This window comes from Antrostomus carolinensis, unplaced genomic scaffold (assembly GCF_000700745.2).
Source record: "Antrostomus carolinensis isolate BGI_N321 unplaced genomic scaffold, ASM70074v2 scaffold38089, whole genome shotgun sequence".
Classification (NCBI taxonomy): Eukaryota; Metazoa; Chordata; class Aves; order Caprimulgiformes; family Caprimulgidae; genus Antrostomus; species Antrostomus carolinensis.
In genome coordinates this window covers 8,144-20,453 of record NW_010338573.1, presented here as the reverse complement: position 1 = coordinate 20,453, position 12,310 = coordinate 8,144, and the positions used below count along the sequence as shown (strand labels likewise).

At 42.7% G+C, this 12,310-nt stretch overlaps 1 protein-coding gene across 1 annotated transcript; it reads left to right on the top strand.

Annotated features, from left to right (window-relative positions):
- Nucleotides 1-651: 651 nt before the first annotated feature.
- Nucleotides 652-8,484, top strand: ALKBH1 (alkB homolog 1, histone H2A dioxygenase; the record flags this gene model as incomplete). Its single annotated transcript, XM_010175559.1, has 5 exons — nucleotides 652-760; nucleotides 3,333-3,495; nucleotides 6,083-6,173; nucleotides 7,325-7,518; nucleotides 8,061-8,484. Coding segments are annotated over 5 exons (981 nt in total), but the record flags the coding sequence as incomplete, so codon positions are not given.
- Between the last annotated feature and the right edge of the window lie 3,826 nt (nucleotides 8,485-12,310).

Sequence of the window (12,310 nt, the reverse complement as noted above, 5' to 3'; positions counted from 1 at the left end):
CCCAACAGAGCATGTAAAGAAAATACATCTTATTAAGCCTTGAGCTGTTGACCCTGCTGTTAGAAACAAATGGCAATGTGATACTCAGAATTTAGAGGTTTCTGCAGTCCTTCACATCAGACAACTGTGGCCACTTCATCACTGTACTACTTCTGTAAATTACAGATGAGTATAGTCGTTTGTCCTATGGGATCATGAGTAACTTGTATTTGGAACATTCTTTGAAGGTCTGAAGTGTTACACGTGCTAAATATTGCTCTCTAATGGATTGATAATTACCACAGTGTTTTATAATGATGAGGCTGTACTGCGGAAATGGACAAATAGTGCTGATTTGTTTCTCGTTATAAATTATTTGGGTTTTTTAATGAATGGAGGACATCTCTCCAGATCCCTAAGAACTGTAAAACCTGTAGGTACCTTTTGATTCTTGTGCTGAGTGCATACCAGCTCTGTTAGCAGCATGGCCTGTTCTGTTCATGGTTGCTTAGACAATAGTTCTGTGGTACAGTTGGCATTTTTGCAAGACTTACCTTGGAACATGGCAGCACTCTTTCTTATAGATGCTGTTTTTGATGAGTTTTTTATTTCTTCCTTTTTCGTCACCTCCCGCCCCCTTTTTGTTTAACCATATGTGTTTTCTTTTGCCAGGTGTTCAGATCACAGCTTAGTATTTCTTCAGTCAGTGATCAGGATGCCTACAGAGCAGGATTACAGCCAGTTAGCCAGTGGAAAGCCTATGGCCTCAATGGGTACCCAGGTAGGTACTTCTGATTTCAAGAAAAATTAAACACAGTCTTGTTGCCTTGGATTCGAGCATCTTCCATCTTATCCTCCTTGCCCTGCCTGAAAAAGCTGCTGTCGTTTGCGAAAGTGTCATTTAATGTTATTTTAAGTGCAGGAGGACAAATGAGTCAGATAAAGGGTGGGATGCGGCAATATATATGAAGGTGCGAACAGAGGGGCCAGTTGTTTCAGTGTCTTTGGTCAGCTATACCATCCCTTGTGAGAATGGATTCCTGTTGCCTTTGACAGAGATTTTACATTTCCATAGCATCTATTTTTCCTCAACATATATCACAAAAATTAGGTGACTGAAATACAGTCACTTGAGGACTGAAGTGCGGCATCTACTTGCTTCTTTGACTGAGGCTGGAGACCACTTTCACTAGGTGTACATTAATTCCTAGTATGCTGCAAGATCTGCAAGACTTTGCTGCAGTAAGAGAATTGCATCTGCTTCCTCAAGGCAGATTCCTTTAGGATACAGATGCCCAAAGAATTCATCTTTTGCCCATTTCACTCAGACCAACTCTTTCAAGGCCAAGAGGTTCAATTGTGTTGCCTTCAAACCTTGTCTGTGATGTTCTTTAGTCAGCTCAGAAAGACTGCTACAGAAATGTATTTCTTACTCTTTTCCCTCCCACGTGTGGCAAGTCACTGATTTCTAGCACTGTTGTCCCTCCAGTAACTATTAGTCTTGAATGCTAGTGTAGAATTTTATAGTAAAACTCTGCAACTGTTAGAAATTCAGGGTTTTCTGCCTTTCTTGACATCAGAAGCACAGCAGTAACCCACTTTTCAGTTGTTCATGCTTGCGTAAGACTAATCTGGTTTCTTAGAAGTAAGCAATGAAAGCTTTGGAGAGACATGAGCGTGTTCTAAGCTTCTGATACAAGAGTAATAAAATTTGGATTCTTGTTCTCAGCTCTGTGTGTAACCAGCCCTCCAGGCTTCAGTTCTTTCATTAGTACCTGGAGATAACACATACCTAGTAGAAGGTAACTTCGTGAATGTAGTAAAGTGCTTTGAGAACCCCACATCAAAAGCTGTAGATGGGAAGCGCAATATTATTATGATGTTCTATGCAGAGGCCCAACAGAAAGTAAATTTAATGCTTGTGACAAAGAAACCTCTTGTAACCAGCCCTATCAGAAGGCTGCTGTAGTCTGAAGGTGCAGGGAATGGCCTGAAATGAATGACAGTATATTACCAATACACTGAAGGCTCTTTTTCTAACCAGTTAATTTAATGGTGTGAGGCCTGAGAGATATGCTGGCAGGAAGCTTTTCCTGTGCTTTCATTACCACTTTCGTAAGGCCACAAGGCAAGTTTGTATCCTACTGAGACTCCTGGCCTTCCTTCTTCCCTTTTCATCTATTTTTGTCTCTGTTTAATTTGATATGGCTGAGAAGTTCAAAAGGACACAGTAGGGCAAAACCTTGAAACCTCCTTTTCCTTTGTTCTTCCTATATCCTTATCTCTCTGTGCGAGATGTGTGTTTTGTGTTGGTGACTCTTCCTGAATTGTCAGTCTTTAAGAGAGCACCTCGATTCTCAGAGCAGGTACAATTCAGATTAACGGCATCTTCCCGTCAGACACTCATTCATCAAGACTGGCCTGGAAGGAAACACCTCTGGGGTGCTGAGGAGAACATTCCAGTGAAGAATCCTGTTAGCACTCCTAGTGATGGCAGATCTTATGTCAAGGACTCTTGTCTGTTAAGATACAGACCAAATCAATCCATTGCATCCCTCCTAACCCTCTTACTTGGGTTGCTGCTTGAACTCTGCCTGAGGTGCCTAGCTCAGTGAACGTGCAGGCTAGGTACATGTTTATTTTGGTTTGTTAATTAACAATGACTACAAAGTATTTGCAGTCAGCAACAAGCAGTTTGGGATATAATTTGACTTTCAACCCCTTTGAGTATTACCATACCGAAATACAAAGATGGATACAACCAGGCTTGTCTGGAAATAAGCATGAAGCAAAGGAGAGGACAGTTTACATTAGTAGAGACTTGCTCAGCCTGTGGACTGCTCTGTGCAGTTTATGACACTGAAGCAGCAATAAGAAGACAGTATGAGTTCAGAGGCAGTGACAACGTTGGTTTGTAGTCTAGAAAAACTAGGCCACAATTACTTTACCTTTGCAGGGTTCAAGAGAAAAATCTTGCTGAATCATTTCAAAATGAAATTTACTCCAAAGCAATTGGCTTTCCAAGTTCTTACTCATTTATCTACCTGCAATCAATATGCCTTACACAGATGTGTCCTTTATTGTCATTTTTTGCTAGTACCAGTGTTGTCTGCCCTCCCTGCCTTCTACCCTATGACCAACTTTTGTTTGTACTGAAAAAAAACAATGGATTTTAACGTAACTATTCAGACCTGTTGATAGATTTCATTAGGTTACATGGAAGGTCAGTGGTTGTATGTCTAAGGTGGTTTTTCAGTACCTCTGACCCCTGTCCTTTGCCCTAGTTTTAGAAAAAACATGAAAGTGCCTAATCATACTTTGTCCCTACCCCCTCCCTTTTTCTCTGTGGCCAGGGTTTATTTTCATACCAAACCCTTTCCTTCCGGGCTGCCAGCGTCACTGGGTGAAACAGTGTCTCAAGCTGTACCCCCAGAAACCCAATGTCTGCAACCTGGACCTGCACATGGCTCCTGAGAAGACCAATGACCTGTGGGGACAGAGCAAAGAGAAGCTGAGGTAAGTCCAGTAAAACTGACATGCTGAGGTTTTTCTTCAAAACTACTCTTAACATCTACAAGATATGGAATGGCAAAATCAAGATTTGGACTTCTGAACATTTGCACCTAGGGAGAAGCAATACCTCCACTTGTATTTTCCAGGCTCAGTCAGAATTAGTTACAGGAATGCAGACACCTCTTTTGTGTTCCATCAAGGATGAAAAATTCTTCTTTGAAAGTGTTGTGCATTTTGTCCTACAGCTGGAAAAAGTGGGGTACTGTTCCAGCCTGACGGGCCTTTCCCAGCAGCAGCTCCTGCACGCACAGAGAATGATCAGAACAGAGGTTAATTTGCAGCTGAATCCCATTCAGTTGAAAACAGTATTTGGAAGAGTGATGGCTGGCAGAAACACTGGCAGTTTTATTAAGTGCTGGCCTGAGTCTTCAAGGAGCAAACTGCTGCATTTGTGCTTTTACCGAGGGGACAGCGGATCCAGCCAGCAACTCGTATAGTATCTGGAGTGAGCCTTTCAGGGAGGGGAGAAACAGAGTGCTTACCTAAGAAGATGTCTGCTTCCAAGATTGGATGCAACTTTAATATTTTTTAAAGCCATCAGGAAGATGCATAAATGTGCTTGGGTCATGGCTTATCTCCTCTTTTCAGGATGCAGGAATCCCAAGGTAGGGGGAGAGTCCATACAGTTCTTAGAAATGTATGCTATGCTGCCATCACAAAGTGGAGTTTGAGTATTTTCTTTAGTGCTGGGGACAATTAAAAGCATAAAAAGGGGTAGAGCATATATATATATCCTTCTATATAAGGAAAAGGCTGCAGGGATTTTATAGATGTAATCATTTATCGGGGAATAAAGAGAAAAAGGGAGCTTCAGACCAAAGTGCCCCTGCTGTTCAGTCTTGTTCTCTTCCTAACATAGTTACACCAGAATTTCTCTGTGCTTTCTTGTAGGAGCACCTGCTGCTACAGGTCTAAGAGCTCAATGTTTCCAGATATGTAACATTCAGACTTTCCTCTCCTTGGCAATCACATGTGAAATCCCATGCAAAATACTAAGTTCCGGGAATAAGGACCTCCCGAGCATTTTAGAGTTCCTCCTGTTGTGCAAACACTTCAGCATTTTAGCGAAAGAAGGGCATTTTCAAAAGGCACATGCTAAAAATGTTTAATTATGAACAATAAATTTGTTGATTGAAAGATGTGGAGGAACGAGTTACGTGCTCTCCCTTCGCTAAATGCTGCTGCCTGCTTGTAGGCTCCATCAGTTGTTCCAGGCGGCGTGTATTTGACTGTTCCTGTGTTGCTGCATTATGGTAATTGCAGCTGCTATTACCCTCTGACAAAGATGGAAACTGGAAAGATTACTTTCTTCTAATAATCACTGAGCTCTGAAAAATTAGTAAAGATAAAGAAACTGGCCTTTTACTTGTGTTCCTGGTTTATCTTAGGAGCTGTCAGCACGGTAGAGGTGAAGGGCAGAAACAAGCGGTGTATCCAGGTAGAAATGCAGGTTAAATGCAGATGCTTGGCTGAGACTTGACCATGGCAGCACAAATATGAATCCTGTTTCATACAAGGGAGCATGTCTTACTGAACTAACGAGGCTATAAATGAGGGGCAGCCACCTGGTGCTACTGTTTATCAGGATATTCGGGGTACATTTCCCTTTCTTTCTTTACCATAACACATGACTTAGCTTGAGAAAATAATCTGAAATTGCTGGAATAAGTGGACTGGAAGATAGATGTGTACCTCCCTTGTTGTATTTGTCACTAGCATGTTTCTATCCAATGTCCTATAGTAATACTCTTGGTAACTCTTTAAGGATTTTTCCATAGGCCATAGTAAAAGCCCATCCCTGAGGTCTCTTCCTGCCTTCTCCACCTTCAAGTAAGAATGGTAAATTGGTGTGTGGCTTCAGACCACTGAGTCCCTCTGCACTGGGCTTGTCACTTGGGAAGAACAGGGTTTTTGTCCTGCACAGCAGTCTGGATAGGAGACACCTGCAATCTAGACTTTTTGACATTACAAGAAGTGTATGGTCATAGCTGGAGCAGTCTTGCTTCTTACTGAGCATTGAGTCAATCCATACTAAGGACTTCTTGTAAAGTTCCAAGTAGTAGAACTAACGGTCCTTTGCAGTATTATGTGGCTTGATATGCTTCACTGTCAGGTGACACATTTTCCTTTCTTGTCATTTTCCATTAAGTGCCTAGAACATTGTTTGCAGCTTTTAGATCTTCACAGATTCTTTTCTGTCCCTTTCAGGTGCTCAAATAGTACATGCTAAATTCTGACTTCTAAATCTGCACCAGTTCATTGTGCTGTCTCCATCTGATAACCCATTGCATACCATGATGAAAATACAAGCTTTCAGACTAACAGCAGTTGGCAGAAGGCCCCCCTATAGCTTGCACAAGTTGCTTGAACTGAATTTTCAAGGTCTTTGTAAGAAAAAAATAAATGGCACTGAAAATAAAAGTTTAGCATTGATGGTTTTAATAGGCTGTCATATGGATGAGTGAATCTCATTACTGTATGCTGCATTACCAGAAAACCCCTCAGAAATGAACACATTTTGTCTTTGCAGAAGGAAAGATTCCAGTAAACGGGAGCCCAAAAGCTTGTTGGAGAGGCTGCGCTGGGTGACCCTTGGTTACCATTATAATTGGGATACTAAGGTACTGACATTAAATTCTCCATTTTTCTTAGTTGTGAGCACTCAGAATGGCAGCCAGAGGAAGGTCTCATGGAATAAGATGCTTATCCTCTTACACTGAGGAAAGGCTGTAACAAACTGCGCTTGTATGAACATTTTAATCTGTGTTAGTTTACTCTGAGGGATTTAAATTTAACAGCAGAAGTCCATTGCTGTGTTCTTTCCTTTGAAAGGTAACAGGGTAGCATATGCTCGGCTCTAGGCCTGTGACTGTTTCAGGGTAAGCGAGCATCTTCACCGTACCAAAAGGGATGGTCACAAAAGCATCAACTATGTAAGGTGTGGATGACCTTGAGTGCCTGAAGACAGCTACCTCTGAGGAACTACTTCTCTTTGAAGGGGTTAGCAAGAGCAGGAAGAGACTGCTGCTGATGTGACTTTGAGCTTAAGAGTCTGAGACTGTATAGTACAGTCTCACCAACTAAGAGCTATTTTGGAGCTCCTGACCAAAATAAACTTTGTCCTGAGACTGAGTGAGATGGCGGCTGAGGAAGGATGGCAGAGTGAATATGCAGTCTTAGCAGTATATTCCAGATACTTAACCAAATCTGCTTGCAGCCTTGTATTTATCAGGTCAGCCTGTTATTGAGTGGCCTTAATAAAAACTTGGTTATTCCCTTCCAGTCCTCTCAGAATCACTCATGAGAGAGAGAGAAAAAGTAGGTTTGCAATTGATCCCTGTTTGTCTTATTCTTCAAAGAAGGAACAAGAGATGCTTGTTTCAGAGCTCTGTGGCGAGATACGGTACTGTCTTTCCATTGGCAGCTTTAGGTAGTGACTTGGATCTGCTTGGATCCTCAGGATGTTCCTACTGACCTTAGGTATTAATCTTACTGACTTCAAGTTTACCATCCAGATATAATGATTAACTCCACAATTAATTGAATTGAATCTCTGGCAGTCTCAGCATAGGCCCAGAATTAAACAATAAGAGCTAAACTTGCTGTGGTTCCGCCTATGCTGTAGTGATGTTCCAGGCAAATAGGATGTCCTTCTCCATGACTATCAGCCAAACTTCAGAGTTCTCATTCAGTGTTTGTTTCCAATTGTATTTGCTGCTCTGATGTTCCCGGTGTGGTTTGTTTTGTTTTTTTCCCCCTCTCCCCCCTCCAGAAGTACTCAGCAAATCACCACACTCCTTTCCCCTCAGACCTTGCATTCCTGTCAGAACAAGTGGCTGCAGCCTGCGGGTTCCGGGGTTTCCAAGCACAAGCAGGGATCTTGAACTACTATCATTTTGACTCTTCACTGGGAATTCATGTGGATGAGTCTGAACTAGACCATTCTCGGCCACTTTTATCCTTCAGGTGAGTCAAGGAAGGTACTTGAGTGCTGTGGAAGGATCGGTAGCTTTTTCCCTGGGTTTGCATATGGTTATAGGAAGTCGGTATGATGTAGTTTGCTAATTGGATATATAATCTTCACACTCTGAAGATCTGAATAGTAGGAAGCAGTAGCTTAGGGGCATGGGTTTTTCTTTGAAGACTGCTTGAGTAGCATGGATGTGGCTCCTGGAGTGGAAGAGCTCTTTGCACAGAGCACAGGTCTGCTCTAAAGCAGCAGAGTGACAACTGGGTACTAGCAGGCAAGGCTGAAATACCTTAGCAGAGCTGCAAACCTGGCAGGGCAACTGTTCACACTATGCCTACCTTGACACAGGCCTCTTAGTCTGTTTTCCAGGTTCTCGTTGTAAAGTTGTTACTAGGAGTCCATCTGGTTTTCTTGTTTGGGTTTGATTTTTTTTTTTTTTAAGAAGGGATTTAGCTGCTAATATTTTCTTACTGTCCATATAATTGTTCTCTGCCTGAATTTGTTTCCTCTTCTCTCTCCATGCCCATGCCATCTCTAGTTTTGGACAATCCTCGATATTTTTGCTTGGGGGCCTGAAGCGGGAGGAGGCCCCAACAGCAATGTTCATGCACAGTGGAGATATCATGGTGATGTCTGGCTTCAGCCGTCTGCTGTACCATGCTGTCCCCCGGGTCCTCCCCAACCCTGAAGGGACAGCTTTGCCTTCGTGCCTGGACCAAGCACTTCCTTCAGACCTTCCTGTTGGCTCAGTCATTGAGCACAGCTCTGATGAGGATTGGCAGGTCTGTGCCAAGTACTTGCAGTCTTCCCGCATTAATATGACTATTCGGCAGGTGTTGGCTGAGGGTCAGAAATTTCCAGAGGAATCTGTGACAAATGGAAAGGGCCAAGCACCTTCTGAAGACGGTCACCATCAAGAGATCAGCAGGGCCAAGAGACAGAAACCAAATACAGACAGCTGAGACCAGGAGATCATGCTGACATGGACCAGACAGGCAACCTCCGTATGGAATTGGGAACTAATGTAATCAAACTAGAAGTCACCTGTCTGTATTGGGATTAATAAACTTCTGCAGAATAAATGTCGTCCTTCCTGCTGTAACAAATAGGCTGGGGGACAAAAAGAATTTAAAAGGAAAAGAAGGATAAATTCAGGACTGTGACTCAGGAGATGAACTCTATTGCTGTTTTGTTGCAGACATTTACTGTACTTGGTTCCCTTTAAAGCAGAATTTTAAGCTTGGTTCAGTGATGCTCATAGAGTATTTTGAAGTCATTGGGCAGAAAGTGCAAGCAACAGATACAGAAGTGGTATGTGTTAAATAATGCTATTTGGCTTGCAGAGCTCAGCTGAAGTGCAGTAACAAGTATGAATGAGAACAGGCAGCTATGGGTGTGAGACCTACCTGCAGCACTTCCAAGAGAATTACCTCTGCAGCAAAAGTTGGGCTCAGTGACCAGAAACAAGGAGCTCCCTCCAGCAACGCCTGCTGTAAGCTTGCTGTAGTCCTGTGCTGTCCTTTTGCCTCCTTGTACCGCGTCCCCCCTTCAGCTGCAGCAAAAACTGCTCCTATGAGTGGAACTCGACTTTTTTTGCATACCTCAGATTTTAGAGAGAAACAGCCGGGGGCAATATCTACTTAGAATATGTGGTAGCTCCCAGGCTGGCTCTCCTCCCAACAGTAAGTATATGACTGATGCCTACATCCCCATTCTTGCAAAACTGCCCCCTCTTAAGTGCCTGCAGATCATGGTCCTGCAGTCCCAAGCTAGCATCGTTAAGGAGCAGAATGACTTGCAAGTAGAAGCAATGAAGTTGTAAATTAACTACCTAAAAAATTAATCAGTGACTATCTCTGTCACCCAAAGATAAATGCATTGAAACAAAGAAAAGCACTAGCTTTTGTGCCAGTTCTCTTTAAGACTCAGACCTTCCTATCTGCTTTTTAATGCAATTTTAATTGTTGGAGTGGAAGGCACTGTCCCTGGGGTGTTTTGTTGCACTTTCCCAATGAATAAACTTACTCGGTTTTTAAATTAAAGATCTCTATCAGTTTGGGGCTGGCTTTTTTCTTCTTTCTCTCCTTGTTAGTTATTTCAGTGTGTTGTTAATGCTGTCGCATACCTTGTGCTGTTCCCTGCAGGCTGCTTTTGGATCTACTGCCTCTGCCATCTGCCAGCTCTGGTGGAGGAGCCCAGCGTTTGTCTGCAGGGCTGCTTTGCTTATGAGCAGTTCAGCGTTTGTTGGGCAGTTTGAGAGCTGCTGCCTGCGGTATCAAAGTCCAATTTAGTATGTATGTGGTGGCTTTTCCTCATGGGGGAAGCGTGCCTGGTCTGCTTATTACATAGCAGGTGAACGTGTGTATGTGTGCAATTAATTCCTTATACAATACTGCAAAGAGCTCCAGTAATTTAATGTCTAAAATAATCAGATGTGGGTTTTAATATCTTATTCTATACCATAAATGTGTCCTTTCTGTATCCCAGGCCTGGGAGAGTGAATACTATTAGGATGCATGACCAGACAGGAAGTTTGACTGAGTAAGTCTCCAAAAACAGCAAAGCTCCTTTAGTGGCACCTGAATGTGGGGAAGGGGAGAAGAATATTTGTTTTCCTGACAGTCAGAAGGCAGACTGTCTGCTGTTCACTCTTGAGAGGGAAGCAAAAATTTGCCAACTCACTCAGCACTGAAGATGAGAGAGACAAGAGTTATGGAACTAGATGGTCATGAACTGCAACAGCTTTCTTCATGTCGCAGGCTGAGGTTTAAGTCCATGGTTCTGATTTCTTCAGTTCCCTACAAATGACAAGCAATCATTTATTCCAGGATTCAATTGTTCTTGTGATTCAAGGACAAGAAGCCATACTGTTTATCCGCTGCAGTTTGAATTTGTAGTAAATGCTGCAAACTACTGATAGCAATTGGTCATGGGAAGTATCCAATTCATTGAAGCCTTATGTTTAGATGTGACTGAGTTGAGAATTTGCTGAGTTACTGACATGCAGTCAAGCTTGTTATCTAATGCCACTGTGAGTGAGAGACAGCCCTGGTCTAATTCTGTATCAGACACTCAGAAAATGAAAAGTTTGTGACCCAGAAATGGGCTTATGGTTTTTTTTTGGGGGGGCAGGGAAAAAAGTCATCCATGTACAAACAGAAACAACTCTAAGAAGGGAGAATTGTCTGAACTGCCAGCCTGGCAGGAGCATTGGTTCTCTGACCACAGAAGAGTGGAGTACAGATGAGCAAACCACAGGACTTCTGTGGGCTCTGCAAACTGTGCTTCCAGGACATGATTTTGAAGAGGCAGCAGCAGCCCTGGGAAGAAGGTAGGGAATAGGGCTGAATCCCGTGATACACTCTGCTGATTTTCCTTCTAGGACAGAATGGTTTGGAACCATTGACCTACTCTATGCAGCTCTCAGGTGTGACATTGCACCTCTATCGTTTAGGTTCATGATGACACAACAGGATGTTTCACAGCACTGATCAGATTTTTGTATCTATAGGTACCACAAATACTTGCTTGTGTTCATATAGGTGCATGCTGTAGCTTTTAATTTCTGTAAAGGAGAAGTACTGCCCAAGGGCCACAGGCACAAAATTGCATCAGTAGCATAGGCCGCAGTCTTCTAGGATATCCTGCTGTGCACAGCTGAGGGGAGGGAAAGAAGAGGTCATCTGGACCAATTCTGCAGGGAAATTAATGTAATGAGTTGATTACAGGAAGATAATAATGTGTTTAATTCAAGGCCACCTGGAAATGAAGCATGTTTGCCACATGTACTCTCTTCATTATATGATCTATAGATAAAGCTAACCGTCCAACAGAGTTTGAACAATTACTGATGATTTTTCTAATCAAAAGTAAAGGGAAAATGAAATCTCCAGTTAAATCAGAATTGAAGCACAGTGGGACGAATACTGAAAGCAGAAGAGGAAACTGCCTGTATGAACTTATCGTTTTCAGTCCTCTTGAGAGTACTGTGCTAGAGAAGGCCAGTGTTACAAACTGGACTGCTGGGTTGTGCCCGAGGCATGCTCTCTGCGTGCCAACCAGGCAGTAATTTACAGGCAAAGCAGTCCCTAGAGCTGTGCCTGCTGCTGGAATGATTCTGATCTTGGGTATTTTTCCTTTGTTTGAGAGTTTATTGACATTTTTTCCTCACTGTTCAATATCAGATATTTCTACAGATAGTAGTAATGTGCACCTAAGCTTCTCTATTCATGCTACATGTTCTGCTGAGCTAGTAGGTAGGGAGAAGCTAGTAGGTAGGGAATACCCAGATAGCAGCACAGTATCTCACTGCCGTGGCTACAGGTCCAGCTTGAAGCCAGCTTGCATTTTATGGAGTGTGGACAAGACCTGTGGATCTGTGTTCATCTGTTCATGTAAGTTATTCTCATTCTCTGCATCCCACCTGAAGCGGGATAGATTTAACACAGAAAAGAGACTTGTCAGTGACAAGATTGTCTTCCACTTAATTGGGATGCAAAATTGAGCTATAATCCATTGTGCTCTAAGCACACTTTAGTTCTGATGAAATCCTAAAACTTGCCTGGGTCTGAACACGTTGCCTCAAAAAGTTAACAGAGGTACACGGACTGCAGAAACTAATGATCCAGAAAAAGAAGTTGCTGGAGGCCTCAAAAGACCCCTATATAAGAGACCTTTTTTGGGTTAATCTCTATGCAAGAGGAGACTGAGGAAACCAGTGTCAGTCATCTACCGTCTGTTGATGCCTCTGTAAATCCTAATAACCAAAGCTGGTTAAAAACCAGTTAA